Genomic DNA, 25,779 nt, shown 5'->3' with positions numbered 1-25,779 from the left:
GTAAGTAATGATGGCTCATCAGTCAAAGTGACTGAATTGCCAAGCTTACACATAAATTAAACAAACTTGTTTCTTCTTCAGAGACTTGTAACACAAAATCAAAATCATAACACAAATAAGTTTGTGATCTCAATTGTTTGACAATGTATATTTCAAACTTAACAGATGGCAAAAGCGTTGAAATAAAGTCCTTAGAACCTTGAACATTCATTTCGAAAACTCTAAGAATATATTTGTTTAATTGTATTTTGTGATATATTTGACAGATATTCAACTTCTCAAGCACTATTTGATCATCAACTAGGGTGTCCTCCTGTCTTACCCCCAAATATGCTATAAATTCAATACTGGTCACCCACGATTAAACTTCAGTTCAGCAAGCACTTGACTATTTTACTTTCATGGCACTTTTCTTCACCGAGACTAGTACAGTTATCCTTCCTAACTCTTGAGGGGTCAGAACCAGCGGATACCGTAGAAAGTACTGTAGACTTCTACAGAGAATTCTTAATTATGAGACCGTGACCGATTGCCTTTATAAAAGGAACATTCAAGACATACCTAACTGTACAGTGTTAGCTCTACAGTGTTGTTGAGTGTTAGCTCAGTGGTTGCCTTTATAAAAGGAACCGTGACCGACTGCCTTTATGAAAGGAACATTTGAGACATACCTAACTGTACAGTGTTAACTGTACAGTGTTGTGGAGTGTTAGCTCATTGGTTAACGCCGGTGCGTTTCAATCATAAGGTCCCTGGTTTGAGTCACTCCAAGATTAATGTATGTCGTCCAGTTACAAAGTTGTTGACAATTCATAATCATGGACGTTAAATATGAATCTAAGAGACTGACTTCGGTCAGCTTGCGGCTTTGATAAGCCAATGAGGCTTCTTTGCAGGTTCCTGCTTGCAGGAGGATATAAAATACATACATATCTTGACGAGCAAGATGGATATCAGGTAACATTGTCCTTGGACTGTATAAGTCTCTTGATTGATTCGTGGTTTACGGCTAAAGGAATCGTTACTCAATGGGGGCATTGGACACGCTCAGCCGACGAATGGCTCCTGGCTCTGGTCGGAGTAAAGACCATCACATTTGTTTTCTCCGGAAGGCCGTTTGCTACGAAAGGACAGCGTTTACTTCAATGGTATTAATGCGTAGAACTGTCAGAGGAGCCCACATTTCTGTTGGAACGAAAAAGCAAAAACAAAGCGAGTCAAAACTTTGAACGAAAATCAGCTACCATGGAATCATGTAAGATGCCACATGTTTAGATTTACTGACAGAACTGAACCAATCAATAAATTACAAGTCAATATAAATCTTTAAATTCCTTAAAATATACATTATTTCTTGCCATGTGCAACAAAAAATAAAGAGTCCAGTCACGGGGGGTTATAGTTGTCACTACGTCGAAGTGTATTAATTGCAAACCATCAACGGAGTTTTACCAAGATAACAGAACGCGTCTCCTCTTTACAAACTCTAAGTAACACCAAGATAACAGAACACGTCTTTATAAACGCTAAGTAATAACAGCCTCCCAATCCGTTCCAAACCCTATTTAAAGAAAACAAGCGCCATTCAAACAAATCACGCATCCCAAGCAACACTCACAACCGACACAAGCATAAACAATCTTAACACCTTTACACACGTACAGTTGATGCGCACATTAATTCAATCACACATTGTTACATTCCAAACCCATCAAAACAAAATTGTGTCTTGCTGTGTCTTTGTGTCTATAAAACTGGAAAAAAATACTATAAAACAAATTTATCAAGAAAAGACGTATTCTTTTATCTTGGTGAGACTGTTGAAGTCTTGCTGTGTCTTCAATCACCCATTGTTACACCATGGAACAATGTTAAAAGGGAGTTAAGCTGCTGTTATTCTTTATATTCAAAACATTGCTTCACCCACCACCTTCCACAGAAGAATTTTACTTTTGATTTCGACAAATTTCTTTGCCCAGAAATTTTTTGTGATAATACCATGATTAGTTATCCCATGCCAAAGAAACACGGACCTGTTCAACACATTTAACAACATAAAGATACAAGCAAAAAATTCTGACATCTTGGTCGAGCAATGGAGTTCAGAACCAGAGTATTCCTTTTCAATGTAACAAGATAGGCAGGGGAAGCAAGGAGACAGCTTGCAGATGTCAACGATCAATCTAGAGAATCTCATCACCTTTGTATCTTTTGTAATTCATCCGCCTCTTGAATCTGAATAAAATCTTCTTCTCTGAGAGCGTCTTTTCTACCACGGTGGCTTCTATTCTCACCATGTCGGAACTGTGGAAGAATGAATTTTGAGAATGTTTATGTTTCCCCTTTTTAACAATTCTGTTTTTCTTATTCAGCGCAAGTCCATTCTTAAGCCCGCTGCACACTGCCCTAATGAACATGACCCAACCAGACCGTGGTGACCTAGTTTTCCATTGTCATGAAGACCGATGTACCTTAAACTAACTGACCTCACACACACAGACTGACTGATCCCTGCACACAAGGACTTTTTGCTGTTGACAAACTGGAGCTAGCTAAGGTCACATGAAAATTTAGAACAGGCAAAGGTCTTGACATCAATTGAAGTCTTCAGCAAATGCAGACTGCCCAACTATCCAAGCAGTAAAAGTTGAGTTGAGTTTGGTCGTGATCAGTCGAGCATTGAGTGGCGAGGCTATGCATTGACTTGCTTGAATACTCAAAATTTAGTGTAAATTGCTCTCATTTCAAACCCAAATCCAACACAACTTTTGCACCGAACAAATAATAGAGAAAAGATTGAATAAATTTTGATAGAAGGACAGACAATTGTTCAGTTAATCTAGAATTGATCAGGACTTTGTATTGCAGGGGGTCAAGAGTTTGAGTAACATTCTTAACCCTTCCAAAAGATTGGAATTGTTCTGTTAAAAAAGAAAATTTCAAATAAATAGACTCTGACAATATCAGTAGTTACAACCACTTCAATTTAAGTAACAATTACTTGAGATATCAATTCACAAAATATTTTGCAGAATAAATCAGTGTATATTATGTATGTTGAATTAAGCTTAAACTCACCTGAGAAGAGGTTTTCCAATTACAGAAAAGTTATCCCCACCTACAAGTAAAACCTGCAAATATAGAAAAAAAATATACCAAACATAAGAAACGCATTTTATTGTACAAGAAACATTACCAAAAAACTTTGAGCATAAATGAAAAAAAAATGTCATCAAGGTAGGTCTCACCCCTTTCATGATTTTATACTCTCTCATTATTAACAGCAACACAAGTGACATTGCATGGTCATCTGGTGTGTACTTTCATAACTGAATTTCTTGTTGGACAACGACAGTACAACAATCACAAAATGTCTCCAGGCAGAAGACAACATATTTGTATTTTGTATATATACAGTATATTCGTTTTCACAGGAAAAGAAGTTACCAATATATTCTATTTACTCTAATTAGATAATATATTCTCATTGGAAAAACAACCTTCCTGGTCAAACGTCCCTCCAGAAGCTTTTCGGTTTCTGAGAGACAACCAGCTAAACTTTCGTAAAAGTCAAATCTGAGCAGAAGACTTGTTTAATAATGGTAAGAAAGCCCTTAACTTCAAAACTACCTGCAGTGAATGTTAAATGAATTGTGAGAAAACAGACTGGGCTTTTCCGCTTGAAGTATTCTGAATCTAAATCTGCATCTGTGCTGTACTGTCGGTGATCTGACAATTGACTGAACAACATTATTATCATTACGGTACGGTGATTTACCTTTTCTAATCGTATCCTCTCTCCAACGTCTGCTTCTACGTGTCCAACAAATTGAATTAAATCCTCAGCTGTGACTTTGAATTGTGATCCACCAATCAGTACAACAGCAAAGACTCGACCTATGTCCATCTTGATCTCCTCATTTACATCTTTGATTACTTCTTCAGTAGGGAAGGGGAAACAAAAAAATCAATCTTTATTCACTCCAAAGATCATCTTGAATTCAAAATCTAAGGTAAGATTATCTACTTATTAATTTCTTTCAAACTATTATAAGATTTGATCTCTGTCTAGACTTCCTACAAAGATGATTGTTAAGACCCATTTAATGCATAACATCTTGCTCTGTCAAAACTTCAAATTCTTCTTTGGTTAATATATTATTGCTTTTAGCTATTCTGACTGTTCTCCAGATCATGTATCCAACAACCTAATGCCGTCCCCCCCCCCCACTCTCACAACCCCTTATCCAACGAGATGAGTACTGTAAAGACTTGTGAATACTGTTGCAAACATGGTGATGACCAAATGCTTTAAAGAAGGGCAACAAAGACCTTGTGTTGAAAATGAGAGACATACAGAAGGAAATCAAAAACAGAAAAAGTAGAGCACCTAAAAAGAATCAAAGATACAAGCTAATTTACCATGACGATGTGCAAAGGGAACTAGAACCTCAGAGCTATAACTTCTAAGCAAATTTCTGTAAGAAAATTAAAATGAATAATATATTTGTGACATGTTCTTGTTTTCAAATGAGCACATAATGTGAAAAGAGGTTTTGATATCAATGGCAAGAACACTAGCAATTTAGGTCCACCTTTACACTGTATAACAATTTGAAATACTCAATGTCTGCACATATGCTTAAAAGTTTTTGTGTTGTAAAACAAGAATTTTACAAATTTAGATACCCACACAAAAGTACATACTGTAACAGCGTACAAAATGGGGATTTCCAGACATGCCCTAAACCAATAGAGGGCGCTGTCATATTGGTATTTTTTCCTAGTTCTGCAAATGACAAGCTGCAGTCTCTGAAATCACTGAGATTTCCTTTGAAGAAACTCTGACAGACACTTGGAACTACGCAATGGTGATTTACCACTCACAGTTTAGCTACGAAATGTTGCCCACCATTCATTTGGCAACTTAAAACATTTTCTTGTCATTGTGTCATTCTAAATTTTGGACACAAGGTATTATTAAAAATATCTTCACAACTGACACATATATTGAGATATAATACTGGGCTATAAAAAATCTTTTGAGATCTGTAAACAGGAATGATCATGTTTTGTTTCAAGAACGATCCATGGTCTAATAACCACATTTCTATATACATTCTTCAGGAACAGGCTTTTCTTTCAAATTTATATTATTCTGGGCCTTTTTACAAATTTAAGAACGATCAGTAATGACTGCCAGAACATGAAAGCCATGTACAATTTCAGGGACATTTTAATCCGTGGATGATCCATAAAATCTGGGGACTGTCTCCAGAAATAGGGGATGTCTGGTCACCTGATTTTATCCACTATCATATGTTGTAATCAACCATACCATTACAACACATCTTAGAATGCCAGTCTTTCTGTATGAAATGATATCTGTAGCAAATTAAACTAGGTAGCATAATAGCATATCTGGAAAAATTTGAAATTTGTTACTACTTATTATTATACAAATCATCAGTAAAGCTATCTTGAAAGTAATCTTAATCTAAAGTAATCTCACAAATAAAGGATTTATATTTTACCTGCTGGACAATTGTATCCTTTTGCATTTGACTTGGGATGCAATGTGTGTTGGGACTACGCTTGCAAATGAATCTGACAACAAATGAAAAATCTTAAATAGCAGTGTTCTCAAGGCTACAGTAATGAAAATCTTTATAAAAATCAGCAGAGTGCATCATTCAAATGTACTGAAAGCTCACTGCCACTACTATTTCACTTCATAGGATTTCCCATTTGCAGTGTTCATGAACAACACAAGAAATGATAGCGACACTACCAGCCCACCCAACATCTCTTACTGTAGATAATCAAACTCTGTCGCAATATAGTCAGTAGATGATGTATCTCTATACCTTGGTTCCCATGTTTATAACAGTAGGCCTAGTCTAGCCTATGTTCATATTTGCCTAGCAGCTGAGCAAATAGTATGAATGCCATTTAATTTGGGCAATTTGCCTTGCCTTTTCAATGAATAGGAAAACATGCCAAGTTTATCTCCTGGTGAACAAGCTGACTGACACATTTTCATACAGAAGCCAAATGAACATTGAGAGCAGGCAGTAGGCCTATTCATCATTCACTCTGCTGCTGAGTGGATATCATTGCTGACAGGCTTATCCTAGTAACGGACATATGCCTAGGCTAGAATTCATCCGACAAATTGGGTGAATTGTAGCCTACTTATGCACAATTCTCATGCACCTAACTTACCTAGGATTGGAAAGGACTAGGAGTAGGACTAGGCCTAAGTTTAACCAAACATTTGGCTACTGAATTGAAAACTTGTCGCACAGAACCTACTAAGTTTTTCACTGAGGGTTGGGAATGCCCCTAGTTAGGTTTTACCTTCACGAGAATGTATAAAGTATTAATAGAGTTGTAGATAAAATAATATTTGTTTCCTAAATTTTGGCTAATTAAGGCTAGGCTACAACTTAAGTAACGTTAGGCCTTGTCGAAGCCTGAAGTTGACTCACATGTGCGGTTACAGAGTTGGCATAAACTTCCCACCCTGGATAATGTGGTATTATTTGCTAGTTTTAAACATTGTCTTATTCTCAAGTGAGCCATCCCGATGACAAACAAACAGCAGATTGATATGATGTTATTTAAGCTCAAGATCTCAAAAGAAGTTTTGTATTCTGCTCCGAACGTACGCAAGCGAACAACATTAGTAGTAGTTACGCGACGAGATAATGACCGAAGCGATGGATCATATCCAATACGTTTCGATGAATGAACGTTTCTAACTGTTTCTCTAGATGGAGAACTTAATGTTTCATTAAACCATAATTAAAATTAAAGAAAAAATTGAAGGAGGGAATCAAATAGCAATCAAATAACTTAGCTAATTAACGAATAACAGTTGATATTACAATATAACATATCTGATATAGACCTAGGAGACCAATGCAAACTAGAGGCTTCAGTCTACCTAGCTATCGTCGCTCTGGGCACCAGGCTGAGTTCTATACTATGTAAATGTCAAGAAGTCGAGTACAGTTCAATGTCCACGTCGCTGAACAAACTTCACCCTTCAGTGATCGCGCGCGAGGTACAAAGTAACGCAAATTAGTTATTTATGTATAAGGACGCCATTGTAGTCAGACATATTAATTTCGGAAATATTTGCTGGATAAAGAGGTCAGTAAAATATAGGTATAAACGGCGTTTAAATTACATGTCGTGAAAAATATTTGCAGTAGGCATATATTGTATATAGACAGTTAGGCTAAGTAGTAAATGCTTGGCATGGTTTGGTTTCAAATCAGCAGTTTGGAAAACTCCGTCATCAGTCATCGAGTTGTTGCAACAATAGGGCCTATTTCTGACTGTTAGCAATTGGTCTTGTCCTAATATAGTTAATGTTTCTTCTATCTGTTGTTGTGGCTTTAATATTTAATACTATTTCAAACACTTGAGCTACCTGTATACTGTAAATGTTTTCATAATCATAGGGAGTCGCCTAGGTACTTAAGTTGCCTCTTCCAGTCAATGAAGGCAAGGAATGGCTGTGGAGTGTGGTGATCCATTTAAGATGATCTTATTTTTAAAATCAGTTGACCTAACATAGGCTTTTTTTTGTTTGAATGAAAGTATGATGCAGTCATAAAGCCTAATGTTAGACCACATTGTAGAATATACATAAGGTGTTTTAATTGACAAATGTTTATTGGCCTCTTGCATACAAAAGACTAACTTGCAACCTTCAGGCAGCTTAGGTACAGAATCATGTGTGTGACATTAGCTATGTAGTGCATTAGGATTTCAATGCAATAAAAGATTGCCAAGTACTTGTTAATAAAACTAGAGCAAGTTTAAGGATAAAAAAAATAAAAGCTTATAAGATGAAACTAAGATAAACTACTTATTTGGAATAAATACTCCTGAACCCAATAACTACAGTAGTATCATTTTGAGGTAAATTAAACTTGTGTTTATCGTAAAGTAATGAAGGAAATTGTGTAGTACAAAAGATATTAAGATGCACTACTGTACAAATAGGTATTGATACATATTTACATTTGTTTACAACACACACCTGAGTTTGCATAGCATAGCATTTTGCTATGTAATACTAAACTATAAAAATGATTCCTTGGATGAAGTTGGATTCGTTGTAAACAGGGCATTAATTTAACCAACTGACTTTCAAGTAATAAATGGTTTTAATATTTCATATTTTCTCACGTGTACATATCAGCTGTAACTTATTGACAACTATATTATTTCTTTCTAGTTTTTCAGAATAAAAAGAAGAAAAATGAAGTTCAAAGTATCTTTTCTCTACCTCATGCTGGCTTGTCTGACAAGCCAAGCATCGCATGTGGAAACTGAACCCATCTCGGAAGATTCTTGCCATGCTAATGAAGGCAGCAACAGAGTGTTAGATATAGCCAATTCGGAGATGGTCATGTTAGGTGGTTTCCACAAAGATAGCATGGATGAATGCATATTGTCCTGTTGTAATCAGGACTGGAGGGATATTATAGATATGGAAGAAGGAACTAGGCAAGGTATAGTCTGACAGGGCCTTTTATATTGGTCTTTCTGCTTTAACATTTGTTTAGATTTTTTTTTTTCAATTTGGGAGGGGGGTTGTGGTGGGGATCTCACTTTCTTCTGAGGGCAGGGGAAGAGGAGCCGGGGGGCACGTGCCCCCACTTTTTTCCAAAAAAGCAAATGTGCCCTACGGTATTAAAATGTGCCCCTTTGATGAAGAACTGTCTTTTGGATATCATAAGGCTTTGTTAATTTTAATATTTTATTTTAATTATTTATTTTTAGTCTGTACATTCTATTTATAAAATGGCATCCCATATCTTTTTGTAGCATGATTAAAAATAAACAATCTCAATAAATAAATAAACAATCAATGTTGCAGCGCATCATAATAGTATTGATAGCATACAGTACTAACACATCATATATATTTAAGTGATATGGCCGGTGTGTATCGGTTTATAGCATAACGAGTGGTGGTTGTGGAATAAGAAAGTGCCCCTCTGATGTTGTGCCCCTCACTTTTTGGAAGCTTCCTTCCTTCCCCCCCCCCCCCCGGTCTGAGGTGGTTCATATGATATTCTCAGTCTTCATAAGTTTTCAAGAAGTTGGGAAAGAAATGTTGAATCTATTCATTGATATACCTGTGGCAGCTCACTGAAAAAAAGGAGAGGTGAGTAGAGAGGAGCTAGGGTGGAATCTCATGTATGTTGGCCCAGAAACTTCATATTATGTCCAAAGTATGCATTCTCTATTGGTTCAGAATATCCTTCTTGATAGCGACATGTCATGAAATGAAATAACATTGCACTGTGTGCTCTACTGTGTAACTATAGATGGCCAGGTGCCTGACAATTGCCAGTGACAACCACTTTCTTCCGGTTTCTATACATTTGTCGATGGTACCGTACCTCATCAGCAAGGGAATGAAATACCACTGCCCAAGTTTTCCCCTTCCAGACCTTTCGTCACGTACATGTCAGAAGTAAAATATGCAGCAAACAACCATATAGTAGTATCGCAGATGATTTTGTATAATTTACAGTAGGCAAACAGGTGACCTTTAAGTTCAGTCCAATACAGTTTGTACAAAAGGCAGGGCATTCATTTTGATTCACAGTTGTTGACATTTAAGTGTTCATTACTGAATCCTAGCAATATAGTTTTGTTTGATCACTCGGTCTGTTATCTGTTTAATGATCGGCCTGAGACTTGTATGTTTGCAAAGAGAGAGAAAACATGTATTAGGGGTGTAAATACAGATGTGGGTTTTAAACATGTAATTGCAGATATGGGTTTTTAAAATGTATTAGGGGTGTTATGCAGATGTGGGGTTTAAACATGTATTAGGGATGTGATGCAGATGTGGGTGTTAAATATGTATTAGGGGTGCTCTGCAGATGTGGATTTTAAACATTTATTCCAAGGGGTGTTATGCAGATGTGGGTTTTAAACATATATGGGGTGGTATAATGCAGATGTGGGTTTTAAAAATATGTTAGGGGTGTTATGCAGATGTGGGTTTAAACATGTATTAGGGATGTGATGCAGATGTGGGTTTTAAATATGTATTAGGGGTGCTCTGCAGATGTGGATTTTAAACATGTATTCCAAGGGGTGTTATGCAGATGTGGGTTTTAAACATATATGGGGTGGTATAATGCAGATGTGGGTTTTAAAAATATGTTAGGGGTGTTGTATGCAAATGTGGGTTTAAACATGTATTAGGGATGTGATGCAGATGTGGGTTTTAAACATGTACAGTATATATACTAGGGTGTTATGCAGATGTGGGTTTTCAAAATGTATTAGGGATGTGATGCAGATGTGGGTTTTAAACATGTGTTAGGGGTGTTATGCAGATGTGGGTTTAAACATGTATTAGGGGTGTTATGCAGATGTGGGTTTAAACATGTATTAGGGGTGTTATGCAGATGTGGGTTTAAACATGTATTAGGGATGTGATGCAGATGTGGGTTTTAAACATGTACTAGGGGTGTTATGCAGATGTGGGTTTAAACATGTATTAGGGATGTGATGCAGATGTGGGTTTTAAACATGTACTACTGTAGGGGTGTTATGCAGATGTGGGTTTCAAAATTAGGGGTGTTATGCAAATGTGGGTTTTTCATTAACAGAGAAGCAAACCCACAGCTCAATCATTGTTTTTGTACTTTGTGGAGATATATATACTGTATATAACAAAGATTCAGATGTTCACTTCCTGAGCTGCAAAAGTGCTCAATACATAGAAGTAGAGCAGGTACATAATATAGTCTACCTATACGGTAACCTACAGCATGTTGTTACTCGAGTTTCATGCCTGCAGTGTGCCGCGGCGATCATCAGACAACTGTCCAGTTGTCTGATGACAAAGAATAATTCTTAAGAACTGAATGAAAAGACCCTAAATGCTGTGTTAACGAGCCATCTGAATGTGTCATGTTTATAAAGTTCTACATCTGCTATGTATTAAACATAGAGACATGATAGTACATGCAGGTGCCCCACAATTTTATTTGCTATACTCTGTGACGCAAAAAACCTGCACTGTGGATTTACTGAGGAAACAGTAGGTGAACAGCTGTTACAATATAAGTATTGATTGGGTGATTTTTGTACAAATGATTCATGGCTATCATTGAACTGGAATGTAATAAGGAATTTACACCTCTGTACATGTACAAGTTACCAATACAGTTGTGTGAGATCAAAACCTTCAGTTCATGGATACAGTGACATATATACTAATTAGTACAATGCAATGCTGCATTGTGTTAAAAAATATTTGTCAGGGAGATGCCAGGAATTTGCCAATTTTTAATTTATGGTATATACTTGGGGGATTAAGTATATATAGCAAATTGGATTGCTCTGCAAGAAAATTCCCTGCCCCCATCATCATCCCCCTCCCCCCCAAGAAAAAAAATGGTCAAATTCCTACATAGTTAATTTATTGTAATGATGTTTATTGTAGCTGTTGCAGTAGTACACAGAAGCATATGTTTTGTAAGAAAACAAAACTCATGAATTCAAAGCAGATGTATAGAATGTTCAATGTGAATACTGGCACTTAGTTCAGGTTTCTAGTATTTGATATTATTTTGCCAGAGTATCATAGATATGTATTTAATCTTGAGAGAGTCAATTAATAATATATTAGCACTCTTTTAAGTTTAAAGAAACAAACTACTGTAGTGTTTACTAGTCAGTATTGTAGTAAAATAACATATTTAAAGCACTGACCTGAAATAAACTAAAATGGCTACAATGACCATTTTCAGGCCTGATGAGTGGTGGGGAAGGGAGAGGGGGAGACAATGTGGTCAGAGTCCGTGGTCAATTTGGGCAGCCAGGGATATACTAATATGGGATGAAGAACAATATATTTCCATTTTCATAATACATTGAGAAGAAAATATGAGGACTTCAAATATGCGAAGATTAATTACAGTAACATAATTGTTCCCAGGACCTGACGGCCTTGCTCTCAAAGCTCCTGACTCGGACTGTGGTGTAATATTTACCTTTAATTAATTAGTTACCTTCTCCAACGGTCTGGAGGAAAATTACCAATAATTAATTGTGGTGTAATATTTAGGCTGCCTACAGCAATACATTTTTTTGACGAACCTGAAAAAGGTTGCAACCCCCCCCCACCCGTACAGTACCAGGGTATTTGGGTACTTTTCTTTTTCTTACTTTTTCTTTAACTTTTTTTATTTTTTATTTTTTATTCCAAATATGTCTGTGAAATGATATTTTCCAAGGACTTTTGCATATGGTTGTTGGTATACAGTACTTACAGTTGACAATCTAGAATTATAATATGTATTGCTTATTTTTATTCCCTTCTTTTTCTTTTGCAAGGTCGTTGCAATCTGGTCACCTATTACGACAGTGACGTCTCTGCTGAAATCAACTGCTTCCTGGTAATGTGTCGTACCTGCTCCTTTGAAAGGTCGGAGGGCTTCCATTTTGCCTGGGTGCATGCTCGTAAGTAAATGTCCATTTCCAATTTCCTATCAGTTCAAAAAAAGTCATGTAAACATTTTCATGTTTAACCCTGCTGATTGATTACTTTGCTGGTTTAAGTAAGCTTCATCCAAACAGGTGCTTCTCAACCTCTCTTTCCCTCCCCCCCCCCAACAAATAATTTTTCCTACAAAAATGTACAGGTCTTGTATTTCTATCGATCACTTTTTTCCATATACTGTAACGACCAAGCATTACGATTCAATCAATCAATGTTCATGTTACCTGTTACGATTCACTCATCAATACACAAAATAGAACGTTCATCATTATCTATAATCATTGGATATTGAATAATAAGAGTAGGCTACGAGTGTTCAGATCATTGATTAATGGGACCCTTGCTAGCACTACAGAAGATCGAGTCTGCTCCTCAGAGCGGATTCCCTCATTCTTTATCCACCCCAAGACTATTCAATTCTCCCCCAAGACTATTCAATTCTCCCCAAGGCTGTTCAATTCTCCCCTGGGGATCCACATGGACCCTAGTTGAGAAGCACTGTGCCAAACCATTAGCTTTTATATCATCACCTACCATTTTGAAATTTAAAAAGAGTGGTCTGAGAGCATTTTTTGTCCTTCTTCTTGTGTATTAGACAAAACATATTCGCATTTTCACTTTATACCTGTCTCCTAACTTCTTATAACTTCATATAGCTACTCATAACTATTTATAGCCACTTATAGTTCTTCTTATACTTTCATATAGCCACTTATAACTATTTATAGCCACTTATCATACTTGTAGCCACTTATAACTACTCTTAAATACTTATCTCGATACTACTTATGACATGCATTCTTTTTGTGAAAGGGGAGTTTCAAGTGAAAGGAAGTATATCTTTAGGCAGTGGTGTTGGTGAAATGGGGAGAAGGAGATGAGGGGGGGGGGGGGAAGGGAGGGACAATGCAAAATGAGAGTAACCTGCAGGTAAATGCAAATAAGGCAAATTCATGTCGGCGTGTGGTCCAGGGGATGGATGGGGATGGAGGGGGAGGGGGGGTGAAAGGGATGGTATCAGATACGGTTAGTTATTCTCAGGAGTTGTTTAGGAAGGTGTATTTAGAGGCTTTATGTGAGGTGAACTTGCACAATTTATGGAAACCCATCCAAGTATAGCCATTCAATAGCTTTTTCCTTTATGGTATCAAAAGCCATCGAACATCCTTGAGGGATATTTTGCTTACCTTACCAGATCTAGTAATGTAACTACTTAATCTGGGTGGCCGTGCAAAGTAGATATGCACATCCATTGTTCTCCAGATTTATAAAAATAGGTGATATTTCAACCATAATTGTGTGTAATTTTTCATTTCACAGCTGCAAATAATCAGCTTAGCCATGATACCTTCATCAGTAATCCAAGTGCCATACCTGCCAATCATTATATCTTGCCATTTTCACAAGACTTGCCATCTCAACAAAGCCAGTCATCATTCTTGCCACCACCAAAGTTAGACTCTCATTTGTCGCCATGGCAACTACTTAAAAGTGCGTTTTCATGGATCCAGCAGAGTCGTCAGCCATCGTCAGTCCTTCAGAGGAGGAAGAGACAGTCCAATCAGGATGAAGGTGAAGTGAACTCATGAGTGAACACATATACTGTATATTTATGAATATTCATGAATGAAACATGTCACATGTCATTAGCATAATATACCCTTCCACTTTGTGCATATGTTTAGTCCTGCAGTGAGAGGACATGATATGTATAGCATTTATCTGTCATCTGTATCATTTCTATAGTAGAATTTCAGTAGAATTTCAAGATTGCAGTTAGACACAATCATATGGTGACAGTCTTGATCTAAAAGGGATAAGGGGGATGAGCGTGTACATCAATTCGGCGAAAGCATTTGCCCCGAGGTTCTAGTCCTGAGTGGTCACTAGTCCTAAAACTGTATTTCAGGCACCCTGTCAATTAAGCTGCAGCTGCTGCAAACTCCCCTGCAGCAAAGCTGAATGAAATATCAAAGATAAGAGATTACGTTCTGCAGACCAGCAGTGCTTATTGTGTGAAACTGCACAGCACAAAAAGCTGCATCCTATGCAGCTTGGCTGCAGGATCAGGCAGATCCCTCAGCATACTACCATTCACAAAGTGCCTAAGCTAAATAAATACTAATGCATTACCAGTATATAGCCTTGTGAGCTATTAACTAACAAGGCAAGGAATCTTAAAATGTCCATTTAGTCATCACTAAGTGTTACAGTACGGTATCTTTGGGTTATTTCTATATTGTACAACAGGTACCACTTGTGACTGTAAACTGATAGCATATATGCTATTAGATTACACCACTGCAATATAAAGTGACTCAAAAATTTACCACGTTGATATTTGTAATGTTTAAACAAAAAGTACTTGTAACCAATACTCCCACACACATAATGTGCAGGGCGTATAATTGGGTATTTGCTGTCAGTTCTATAGAGCAAATAGCAGTCTAGTAATGTAAATGTTAAGAGGTCGTTGTCGAGAAGGAAGAAGGTGTTTAGGACGTGCTTTAGGATTGATGATAGCTGAAAGGTCAAAGGTAACTTCCACGTTCACTAGACTAATACAGGCAACAGAACGTATACTGAGACAACGTCTCATAGAGATCTAATTGCTGAAAGGGTTTTTTACCCATCATCAAATCTTTAAAAGAACATAAATGGTACTGGAGGGGGGCTGGAGGGGGGGGATAGTTGGGGGATGGCAGTTAAAAATCTCTTATGCGCTATTCTTCTTTGTGAGGTAGAGAGGTAAAGGAGAATGGTACAGTAGTATTCTAAATGTTACTTCAATCTATTGTTCTGCTAATCATTTTTGGCTGTAGTTCAGTTGTTCATAATTTGGGCTTCTTTTCAGTCCCATTTGGGTGACCTAGCTAATCTCCAAAGAAAGTAGCAATATGGGGGGGGCGGGGAGGAGGAATGAGGGGAGTCTGGAAGGAGGGGTCATTTCGCAGCATAGTTAATTCTTTGCTCTGCTATGCATATTTGGAATTTAATGCAGTTTTACCAATTGTCAACGGTTTCCTGTCCTGACACGAGAATCATGTCAGTCCAAGATCTCTGAGAATTTGCAAGGCTAGTCACACCTCAAAAGAGCACCTGCTCATGAATGCTTGCTTGTCAAGTGAAACTAGTTCCACCAGCCAAACAGACCTGCAGGATATACAGTATGTAGTATGTACATATACTAGCTTCCTGTTTCTAGACGGATGGACTAGTTGCTTTTATGATGGGGATGTTACTGAGGGTTTGGAGGCAGAAAACTCTAGTAAATCACAAATAACTTAGAAAACCTTCAGTGTTGGTTAGAATCGTAAATCCCAAAATTATGCAACGAGTAACACTAGGAGTCCAGGACTCTTGATAGCATTGATGGCCATGTTGGCATGATGCTGCCATAGTTGGTTCTTTCTACACATTTGAACATTGCTTTGACCCCGGTACCCCCACCCCCACAATCCTGTAGTAGGGTCTCTAAAGTCAGTGCGGTCCAAGAAACGTATCGTTCATGCTCCGGCGTGTTTAAGAAACCGGTCCAAGAAGCAAGTTAAAATTCATACACCAGTTTGTTTATGAAGCTGTCTTGTATTTGCTTGGCCAACAAGGACCAGACTCTACTATATATATATATATATATGGCCAGTGGCGGAGAGTCCATACAGTCAGGGGGGGCGGATGCCCCCCCTGATGGACTCAAATGGACTGCCAGCGCCCTTTTCAGCTATTTACCACTTTTGGCATATTTGCGATTATTAACTTTTTTATTGCGCTCCCAAATACCTATTGACATTTGTCACATTTTGTTGGTGTAATTTTCTGACAAAATGGCGATGACACCTATTTATTCTTCGTTTATATGCATATTAGTAAGGCCCGGGTCATATCCGGCGATCTAGGGAGTATCTTTACTCAAAATGTTTCTGTACGCTCCGCGCCAACCTATGGTGGCGCTCCGCTTAGATAGTATCGAAAGCGCCCCTACAGACCATTCTCGCCCCCCCTGACCAATACCCCTAGTTCCGCCACTGTATACGGCATACTAAAAATGTCCTATAAATTCCGTGTAAGTCAGGTAAGTTGGTGGAGGAATATCCCAAAAGAAATGTGTGCCAGGGTTCGCCTACGTATAGTCAACGTCGCATGCTGGCCCAATCTCATTTTACCTTGATAACATTCTATGCTCTTCATTCAGCACCCAAAACCAACCTTGATGTGAAAGAACTACCTGGCAATGAGAATGGAGAGACGAGTCCAACACCTCCATCCGAAAACCAATCTTCAAACAAACCAGAACAGCAGCCTACGGAAAAGCCGTCCACCAAAGCGGTCGAACCAACGCAGCCGACAACCGCCAAACCGACAGAAAGTCCAACTACACCCAAGAGGGATAATCTCGTCATCGTAGACACCAGCGTTACCCTCCCCCAAGACAAGTCACCGTCAACTGCTGAGAAAGAATCGACCACAAAAGTCACAACCGCGACGACGGTTAAAGCCACCACGGTAGCAGAGATTCAAAGCACAGCAAGACAGTCCGCGACCACTGCAAGTACAGAAAGAAAGACGACAACCGTCGAGACGGCTACGAAACAGACGACGCCGAAAGCAGAAACTCCGTCGCAATCGGTTACAAGCGAGGAGACCACTACCAAAGCTGGCTCAACGCCAGCCGCGGAGCCATCGACCACACCCACAACACCGACGGAAGAATCCACGACCAAACCTGAAACCACGACTCAGAAAGCTGAAACCACAACAAAGGCAGAATCGACCAAAACGGTCTCGACGACGGGTACGGCGACATCGACAAAAGCAGAGTCCACAACACCAAAGAAAGAGACAGAGGTAACTTCAGCGACACCCAAGGGGACAGAGAGTACGAAGAAGAGTCAAGAGTCTTCCACGGAGGAGGGTGGAGGCGACGAATCGCATAAAACAGAGGAGGCATATGCGACGGAAACAACAGAGGAAAAAGCAAATGTGAGTCACAGTAGAAGGATCCTGTTACATAAAATACATTAACAGGATAACAAAAAAGCAGATTTTTGAACTGAATTGAAGGGGCAGGATTGTTATTGTCAGCTAATGTAACATGATATAAGTAATGTGACATCACATAGTGAGTGTGACATATCAAGTTAGTGTGACATCTCAAGTTAGTGAGTGAGACATCTCAAGTTATTGAGTGTGACCTCTCGTTTTATTGAGTGACATCTCAAGTTAGTGAGTGTGACATCTCGTGTTTGTGAGTGTGACCTTGCGTGTTAGTGAGTGTGACATCTCGTGTTAGTGAGTGTGACATCTCAAGTTAGTGAGTGTGACATCTCGTGTTAGTGAGTGTGACATCTCGTGTTAGTGAGTATGACATCTCGTATTAGTGAGTGTGATATCTCAAGTTAGAGAGTGTGTCATCTCAAATTAGTGAGTGTAACATGAATGTGTTTGTAGTACTTAGCAACCAAACCCGGAGCTGTTATATTTATAGATAGGGTCCACTGTTACTATGTATAAAAGTAGTGATACATATGCTTTGTGTATACATCACTTGACATATTCATAGTGATAGAGCCACCCTGTGCCCAATCAGAACCATTGACACAACTTCTTGTTACACTTTTAATAAAAAAGATTCTTCTTCTCTTCAGGAGACTTTCACAACGTCAGATATTCCGGCCAACGCCCACAAGATCTTTGCCTTTCAGACAAATAATTGTAAGTTTTTTTTTACAGAAACTGGCTATTGCCAGAGTTTTTTTATGTAACATCTAAATTGGGTGTGTATGAATCTGTTCACATAAAAGAGTGATAAAAGAGGGATATCTTAAAGTGATTAAGATTGAGATATCATGGAAAAAGATGCTAATTTACTTCAGGACATCCTACAGTGATGACTTCAAGTAATTTTGAGTTATTTTTCAAACAACTGGAACTCTTAGAGTAGTGACTACAAGACAGTTAAAGTTACTTGCATTTGCAACTGGAATCCTATAGTGGTCACTTTGTAATTGGAATCATAAAATGAGAAAATGAGCTACTTTTCAGTTGTAACTGGAACTCCAGCAGTGACAACTACAAGAACGTGTGAGTCACTTGGAATTGCAACTGAAGAGCCCAGAGTAAGGACTAAAAGATTGTACAAGTTAACTTTCAGGTGCAGATAGAATCCTATAATTGGTCACTTGAAGAAAGTTTGAGTCACTTTCAGTTGTAACTGGAATCCTGTAGTGATGACTACAATAAAGATTGAGATATTTTTCGTATGCAACTTGAATCCTGTAGTGGTCACTTGAAGAAAGTTTGAGTCACTTTCAGTTACTACATCTGGAATCCTACAGTGAGTACTGCTAGAAAATGAACTAAAAGAACATGTGAGTTTCTAGCAGTTGTAACCAAAGATCCCAGAGTGATGACTTCAAGAAATGTACATGTTACTTTCAGTTGCATATGGAATCCTATAGTGGCGACTACTAGCGTGTCAATGAACAATGTACGACTGGCCTGATTTGTGGGCTGATCCTCAACACGCTGACATTTAATGATCTCTTTTCGTTATTTTCTGCAGTCATCCTGATACTTTCCCTGGCCCTTGGAATCGTTCTGGTCGTCATAGTGATGGTTGTCCTCAGTAGAAGATGGTACGAAGCCTACCAGAGAAGACATTACAACAAAGTGGATTATCTAATTAATGGCATGTATTCATGATAATCATTTCATTTTTCTTATCGGTTTACGATGGTTTTACGAACCGCTTCGCTCAGGTCGTGAAGTGAAGCACGCAAAATTGGAGCAGCGATTATCTGTAGTGTGGTAGTGTATGTCACAAAACGTCAGGATGCTAAAACTGTATCCTCGTCGATTAATCAACTAGGTTTGATAAATTGATCACTACTTTTTATCGGATTTTGGCTCAACCAACATTTCTGCAGCTTGACACTTGAAACTGTGAGCTGATTTTCTGGAAAGTTCTTTGACACGACAGTAGTTATTAACAATAACCAATGCCAGGTTATAACAACTTTAAGCTACTTGAAATGAAGGGTGTAAATAATAGGTGGGTCCTGCCTACCTAACGGTATGTTAAAGCTGAACAAAGCTAGGTTAACAGAATGTAAAAACCTTGCATTGGTTACCTTATAGCAGCATGTTAGGATACTGAAACCTCCCAATAGGATTTCATTCAGAGAAATAAATTTAGATACGTTGCCATGGTTACCAGAATGTACCTGTGTCTGGATCTTTCGTAGCCAGCGGCTAAATCTGCCAAACCTTACAGAGCAAAGTACACAATTTCTCTGCTGTTATTATTAGAATTGGGATGCTGGCAGTGCTCCTTCTGATAACTTGTAATTGGGAAATCACCAAAAAGTTTTGTTAATATAAACGTGTCTCTTGATGTGAAATGTCGTCCAAGACGTAAATTTCAGATGCAGGAAAGGGAGATCCACCTTATTTCTGAAAATAGTGTCTTTTTTCTCTCTCTGAATTCAACTGAAATTGTTCCTGGAATAGTAAGTTTGACAAGAGCATTAGACTTTTGCAAAATTTTATATTCTCAAAAATGTCGTTTAAATGTGCAATCAGCACACCTTTGTTTGATATAATGGTGCAGGTGTTAAGTTTGAATGTTTTTGTTCGTAGTGGAAGAAATTTCTATGGTTACATCAATATTTGAACTTAGAAGGTGAAAACGCATCTGCCTTAGGCTTGGTACGATTTACCATTATGAGACTATTAATAATAACCAGAATTTTTTTGGAAAAAAAAGTGCTGAGGTTATCTTACAAACTTGGAGATTCCAACCTGGTATAAAAAGTGCAGTAGGCTACCAAAAAAGTAAGAACAGGCATTTGTTGAATATTAAGGTCAAAATCACATCTTGGCCATAAATCCAGACACAAAAATTTAGGCTGATGCTTCCTATTAACAGACATCGGTTGAAGATATAGTCAGTCTTAGCACATGAATACCCCAACTTGGCTCCATCTCGTTAGCCGTGTAACGTTTCGTTCCTGTTGTTTTTTCTCGTTACAGGATCATAAGAGATGGTACAAGAAAGAACAAGATTGGTTGAATCTATTTTTTTTGGTTTACAATCAAAGAAGTAAAAAATCCTGTTTTTTTTTTAAATTTCCTTTAGCTTTTACATTCTTTAAAGTGTCATATGATGAATGGATCACACAATTCACTGACATCATTTCCTCATAACTACACAAGTCTCAAACATATCACTTTTTTCTCCCCCTCTCTCTCTCTCACACAAGTAGTTTGGTTTATCATATTTCAGTCATATGAAAATAAATAAAAAAACAACTGCAAGAAATATTCTTTAAAATTCTGAACCCAACTTTGACAGGGGCTTAGACAAATGTAGGATCGATGTATAGGTCTAATTTATCAAAATTTAAAAGCTTGTGGACAACTCTCATTAAAACTCATCAAAGTACAAATTTTTCATCTCTGGTTTGGGAAATTTTCATCTACAGAATCATTTATTTTTGAAATAAAAATGTCATTGACAGAATTTTACAATTTATTTTGCAGATCGCCATCTCCATTAAAAAGTGCGGTGAGCTACCCCACCCCCCCCCCCCACAAAAAAAAAATGGTTTTGAGCATGAACAACTTTTCTTTTTGTATCACTTCAAGGGAAATTAAATCTCTTCATTTCAGCTTGGATTATTTCTTCCAGCATTTGTTTACCAAACACATTAATTTCATGTGTTTTTCTTTTCTGATCTCAAAATCTGATTCTGATCTTCAAATTCTGAGGCTGAAGAACGTAGGTCCCCTGATTAATGGTCACAATTGAACCATTGACATCTAAAAAAGAAGGTAGATTATTAAAAAAGAAAAATTATTTCTTAATTGTTAGTTGAATTAACTAGAAGTTTGTATGGTTGAAATCAGTTGAATTTTAAAGAAACTAACGTCATGAAACTCAAATATTTCTCAACTTTTTCTTGGTGATGGTGATTTCTTTTATAGCATTAATTTAGACATTTTTCTTGTTAGTGTTTTTTTTTTTTTTGTAAAATTTTTCAGGAAAAAAACCTTTCAAACTTCAAAGTGTTATGACCTGAAACTTCAAAGTTAAATGGATTAACATGAAACAGGGCAGGATATAGGAGATGATGTAATCCTGAAATTGAAAATGACTCCACAAAAAAGAAAAAGTAGAGATTGATATCTTGAAAACAAATTCGAACTGCAGAAAGACAATGGTAAACGAACATGGTATTCTGTCTAAAAGTGCCATTTGGCAATAATTTATTCTATTCTTTAACAGCATCAGTTGTTATTTTTCTCTTTAGATCCTTCTTCCTGCCTTTCACACTTTCACAGCCTGGGTTTTTCTGAATTTTTCATCTCATTTTTGTCTCTTCTTAGATGATAAAATATTTTGGGAATTCAATTTTTTTTTTCTTTGAAGTTATTCATCCGTTGAAAAACAAGACCTGCAACTTACATACTCCCTGCCAAAATATCTGCATTTGTACTTCAAACATTTAGAAATGTGAAAAGTAATTCCCTGCCTTAAGTTAAACAGCATTTCATAATATCACTTCTTCAGTGTGATTACTAAAATGTTGCATATTTTTTGAATTGCTAATCTGATATTTTCATGAGTCTTTCTTCCAAAACGAAAATACCAAAATTTTAGTAACAAGTGTATCAGTAACCCAAGGTCACACCGAGCCAAAACTTGACACAGTTCAAATTTGTTTTTGTCAGTTGCCAAATTTGTTTCTTTTTATAATCAATTTTGTAATTAAACATTAATGGTAGGATACTGCCCTCTGAATTTACTTAATTTTTAAGAGCATGTACCAAAGTTCCTTTCCGCTACTTTGCTTTTGCACTGAAAGTTTTCAATTTCATCCTTTTATTTTTCTCCCATTCAAGAAAGTGATATACTTCAGTAATATTGTTTCGGTTAAATATTGTTCTGTATCTCTTTTCATTGAGGTCAAAGGTCATTTGAGGTCACCAGAGGTCAAAGGCTGAAAAGCTTGTAAACACGATATCTCAAGAAGTAAAAGTTGCTTGAACTTTAAACTTGGTGTGTTGGTAGCAATTGGTGAGCAGTGATCCCTATTATATAATAAAACCGAAAGTGTCAAAATTAAGAGCAAAAATCCATTATTTTTGTTGTGACCTCGGGACTGGCCCCATATGTCAGATGCATTTAAAGGTCTCAGGAGGGGGTCTTGGGGTTTGGAAGGGGAGAGGAAGGCACAGTGAGAAGAATAGAGACATTGAAACAAAGGCTCTACCACAGTCGGCCATTTGTTTTATGGGCTTCCGATAATTCAATAATTAAAAATTCGATCATTTAAATTCAAGTTAATTTACAAAAATTTTCGTAATAATATCGTGCAATAATTGGCAATAATATCAGAATTAAATTATAAGATTTGTAAATATCCTATTAATATGAAAATTGATCAAGTAATAAATAAAAAAGAATCTCAAAATCTAATCGTTTATAAAAGTAGTAGTGCAATAATGCTTGTGAAACATGAATATTCATTAAGTAGTATTTTAGTCCACAGTTTGCTAGACAAAGAACATTATCACAGATAATAGATGAGCATTGTACCATTCTTCTTCATCTGAATTTCAGTCCATTCTTTTTCAACTCTGTCGTCACTTTTAAATATTTCATTTTTTTTCCTTGCTTTACATTGGTCATCTTGTTTCATAGCATTTGGCACCATTTACATTTACATTGCTATTTTTTTTTTTTTTTTTTTTTTTTTTTAGAGCTATAATTTTACGACCTGGCAGTATTTTTACACTGATAGTATTTTTTACACTTAAAAGGAATGAAAAGTGAGACCCCAAAGTTGAGAAAGACTATCGTAACAATTAGCTTTGACATTTTTTGGGAGAATTATTAGAGGTAAGCAGATACTAGAAAGGGAAGATATCAAATTGTAAACCGCAAAGAGTTGAATCCTTGAAAGTTTATAAAAAAAACTGTATATCATGATATGATAATGGTATGAAGTGGGGAAGGGGGTCAGCAAAATAACTGTACAAAATCGTCACTGAATTTTGTCAACTTTGGTGGATTCTTTGGCCCCCCAATATCACCCCCTCCCCCCCTCTCGTATCAAATTGGCAGGGTGTACTTTTGATAGAGCCATTTTGTCTTAAGTATTTGGGCAGTTTTGAATTTAGGAATTTACTCAATAGAATGGGCCTGCAAGCTGGTACCAGTAGATAAGTACAGCAGTTTTCTACCGAAATGGTAGTGCGAAGAGAGAGTCGCTACAAATGTACAGAATGGGCTGCACCCACGCCCGCACCAACTGGTTGCTGAACTTTTCCATTTTTCCATTTTGGTTTGAAAAATAAAACTATGCTGGAACTAAATCTTTATTACCCAAAAAAGGTTCAAAAGGGTGTTGAGGCTTGCATGGGCACATTTCTCTGGACTCTCTTCTGTCGAGTATGGAAGTTGTATTGTATTTATGTATGTTAAAGTAATCAATATTTGGTCACATAATAATGGTCACAACATTTTGTAAGCAAACGCTTTTTATTCATTACACTAAATATGAGAAGAATCTATTAGCTAAAAATTACTTTTTATATTATTTAACTTCTTAAGCACTGCAAGAGATTATCTGTGGAAATACTTAAAATAAAATTCCTTTATTAAAAATGGTGGTATTTATTTATGATTTGGGATACTGCTACTAATGTTCAACTCTGTGGTATGTTCTTTATGTTGGCTTCTATTATTTGTGAAGTATAATTAATGGTTTTACTTAAATTATATATTTATTTTGTTTATGCCATATGGTGTTTTCATGTACAGTATATCTTCAAGCAGACATTTTATTATCTAAAAGTAATATTTTCATATCTACAAATCTTCCTGTGATTGTTACTTACTCCAAAGTCTCTCAATGATGCAGTGGATAATGAATTTACAGACTATGAAACTTTTTTGTCGAACTCAACTGTAAACCTACCAGAAAGGGTATAACACAAGACGTAAGTCATCTACCTGTACCTGGTTTGTTTCGGGTTTTTTGGTGTGGGGGGGGGGGGGCTAGGTGTCCATTTTTTAGGATGAATTGAGCATTAAACTGGTTTGATTCCTGTTGTCATAATTGTGTACTTAAAAGTTTGTATTGAAAGAAATGTCACAAAGCATCGCCGGTCCGATTGTTTTTCCCTAAAAAGTTTAAAAGAAAATCACAATGATGACTTTATTTTCATAATTGACTTTTCTATTACTTCTCAATTTCTCATCGTGTTCCCCCTTTTTTCTTTGTGTGCGTGTGTGTACTGACTGTCTTCCATGTAACCATTTATAGGTTAAAATTATGAGCTAGATCAATTGCTAATTTTCTTGCTATTACAATTCAAATTTAATTTATTTATTAGTTCTTTATGAACATTCATAATTTGTATTACCCAGTGCCTTACTTAATACTCATTTCAGGAATCAATTGATCTTTAATACCTTATCTATAGAAATTATTTCAAAGGTACTGAAAGTTTGTGCTTCCTATAGGGAATTTACCAGACTTTTGAAGTTCAAAATACTAAGTATTTAATAAAATAAAATAAAAAATCTGTTGTTAATTTTGAGGTTAAAATAAATAAAGATGTCCTTACTACAATGGTTTTGCCTTAATTGTTTTCTTTTCAATGAAGTCTGTAACTGAATTTTTATTCCAATTGGGGTCGCGAGTTGACTCCATGAATATGAAAGATCAAGAAATATGATTGAAATTGACACCCCCCAGTCTCTTGCAAACCCCTAATAGGATATATATTATTTCCTTCCTTTTCCTACATTTTTCCAACCACGTATTTCAGAATGGCTTTGGTTAGCGAAGACCTTGAAAACAGCCACAGATTCTGAAGTTGACATGTGTCACCCTGACCCATCCTACGTGCTTGTCTTTAGTTGAGGGTAACACTGCAGTTGCAGACATGTGCAATTGTAGCATACACCCATTGACTTACACACTAAATCGTAAAAAAGTAATGTGGTCCCTAAATCTATACACAAGTTCTCACTAGTTAAATGTTACCTATTGCTGGATAGCTTACAAGTTTGACATGCATGACACCCTCAATTTTCCGTATCATGACCGTGAACATTTTTACTATGAGATTTGAAGTTTTCGTGACTAAGTGACGTTTATAGTTGTAAACAAATCTCTTTACTCTGTAGTAAACAACTTTCGTACGCTGCTCCT

The 25,779-nt window shown here is 36.9% G+C and overlaps 2 protein-coding genes across 3 annotated transcripts; one reads left to right on the top strand and one right to left on the bottom strand.

The window, feature by feature from the left end:
• Positions 1-129: 129 nt before the first annotated feature.
• LOC139965608 (large ribosomal subunit protein bL21m-like) lies at positions 130-6,915 on the bottom strand. 2 transcript variants are annotated; one of them, XM_071968152.1, is made up of 7 exons: positions 6,891-6,915; positions 5,535-5,607; positions 4,423-4,478; positions 3,779-3,939; positions 3,079-3,131; positions 2,201-2,304; positions 130-1,185 (listed from the first exon to the last, which is right to left on the bottom strand). In XM_071968152.1, the coding sequence occupies exons 1-7, from the start codon at positions 6,898-6,900 to the stop codon at positions 1,121-1,123; spliced, it is 522 nt and encodes a 173-aa protein (XP_071824253.1). In that variant the 5' UTR covers positions 6,901-6,915; the 3' UTR covers positions 130-1,120. The 2 variants fall into 2 exon arrangements, with proteins under 2 accessions (XP_071824253.1, XP_071824261.1); XM_071968160.1 differs by lacking the exon at positions 6,891-6,915 and adding an exon at positions 6,492-6,712.
• A 16-nt stretch (positions 6,916-6,931) lies between these two features.
• LOC139965590 (uncharacterized) lies at positions 6,932-25,194 on the top strand. Its single transcript, XM_071968119.1, has 8 exons — positions 6,932-7,069; positions 8,255-8,531; positions 12,388-12,513; positions 13,874-14,125; positions 16,746-17,533; positions 18,199-18,265; positions 19,116-19,241; positions 20,585-25,194. Exons 1-8 carry the CDS (start codon positions 7,022-7,024, stop codon positions 20,590-20,592), a joined length of 1,692 nt encoding a protein of 563 aa, XP_071824220.1. The 5' UTR covers positions 6,932-7,021; the 3' UTR covers positions 20,593-25,194.
• The last annotated feature ends 585 nt before the right edge of the window (positions 25,195-25,779 follow it).

The sequence above is a fragment of the Apostichopus japonicus genome, chromosome 1, assembly GCF_037975245.1.
Source record: "Apostichopus japonicus isolate 1M-3 chromosome 1, ASM3797524v1, whole genome shotgun sequence".
Taxonomy (NCBI): Eukaryota; Metazoa; Echinodermata; class Holothuroidea; order Aspidochirotida; family Stichopodidae; genus Apostichopus; species Apostichopus japonicus.
Note: the sequence above shows the minus strand (reverse complement) of the source record. Positions and strands in the feature narration are given on the sequence as shown.

What these genes read in the sequence shown, in the direction of transcription:
- LOC139965590 (XM_071968119.1), top strand. Translation starts at nt 7,022, where the DNA reads ATGTCCACGTCGCTGAACAAACTTCACCCTTCAGTGATCGCGCGCGAG. An exon ending in CTTCAGTGATCGCGCGCGAG is followed by an intron (nt 7,070 to 8,254) that starts GTACAAAGTAAC and finishes ATTTCTTTCTAG; the next exon opens with TTTTTCAGAATAAAAAGAAG. An exon ending in TTTTGCCTGGGTGCATGCTC is followed by an intron (nt 12,514 to 13,873) that starts GTAAGTAAATGT and finishes TTCATTTCACAG; the next exon opens with CTGCAAATAATCAGCTTAGC.
- LOC139965608 (XM_071968160.1), bottom strand. Translation starts at nt 6,585, where the DNA reads ATGGCTCACTTGAGAATAAGACAATGTTTAAAACTAGCAAATAATACC. An exon ending in AGGATACAATTGTCCAGCAG is followed by an intron (nt 4,479 to 5,534) that starts GTAAAATATAAA and finishes ATTTTCTTACAG; the next exon opens with AAATTTGCTTAGAAGTTATA. An exon ending in ATTGGAAAACCTCTTCTCAG is followed by an intron (nt 2,305 to 3,078) that starts GTGAGTTTAAGC and finishes ATTCTTCCACAG; the next exon opens with TTCCGACATGGTGAGAATAG.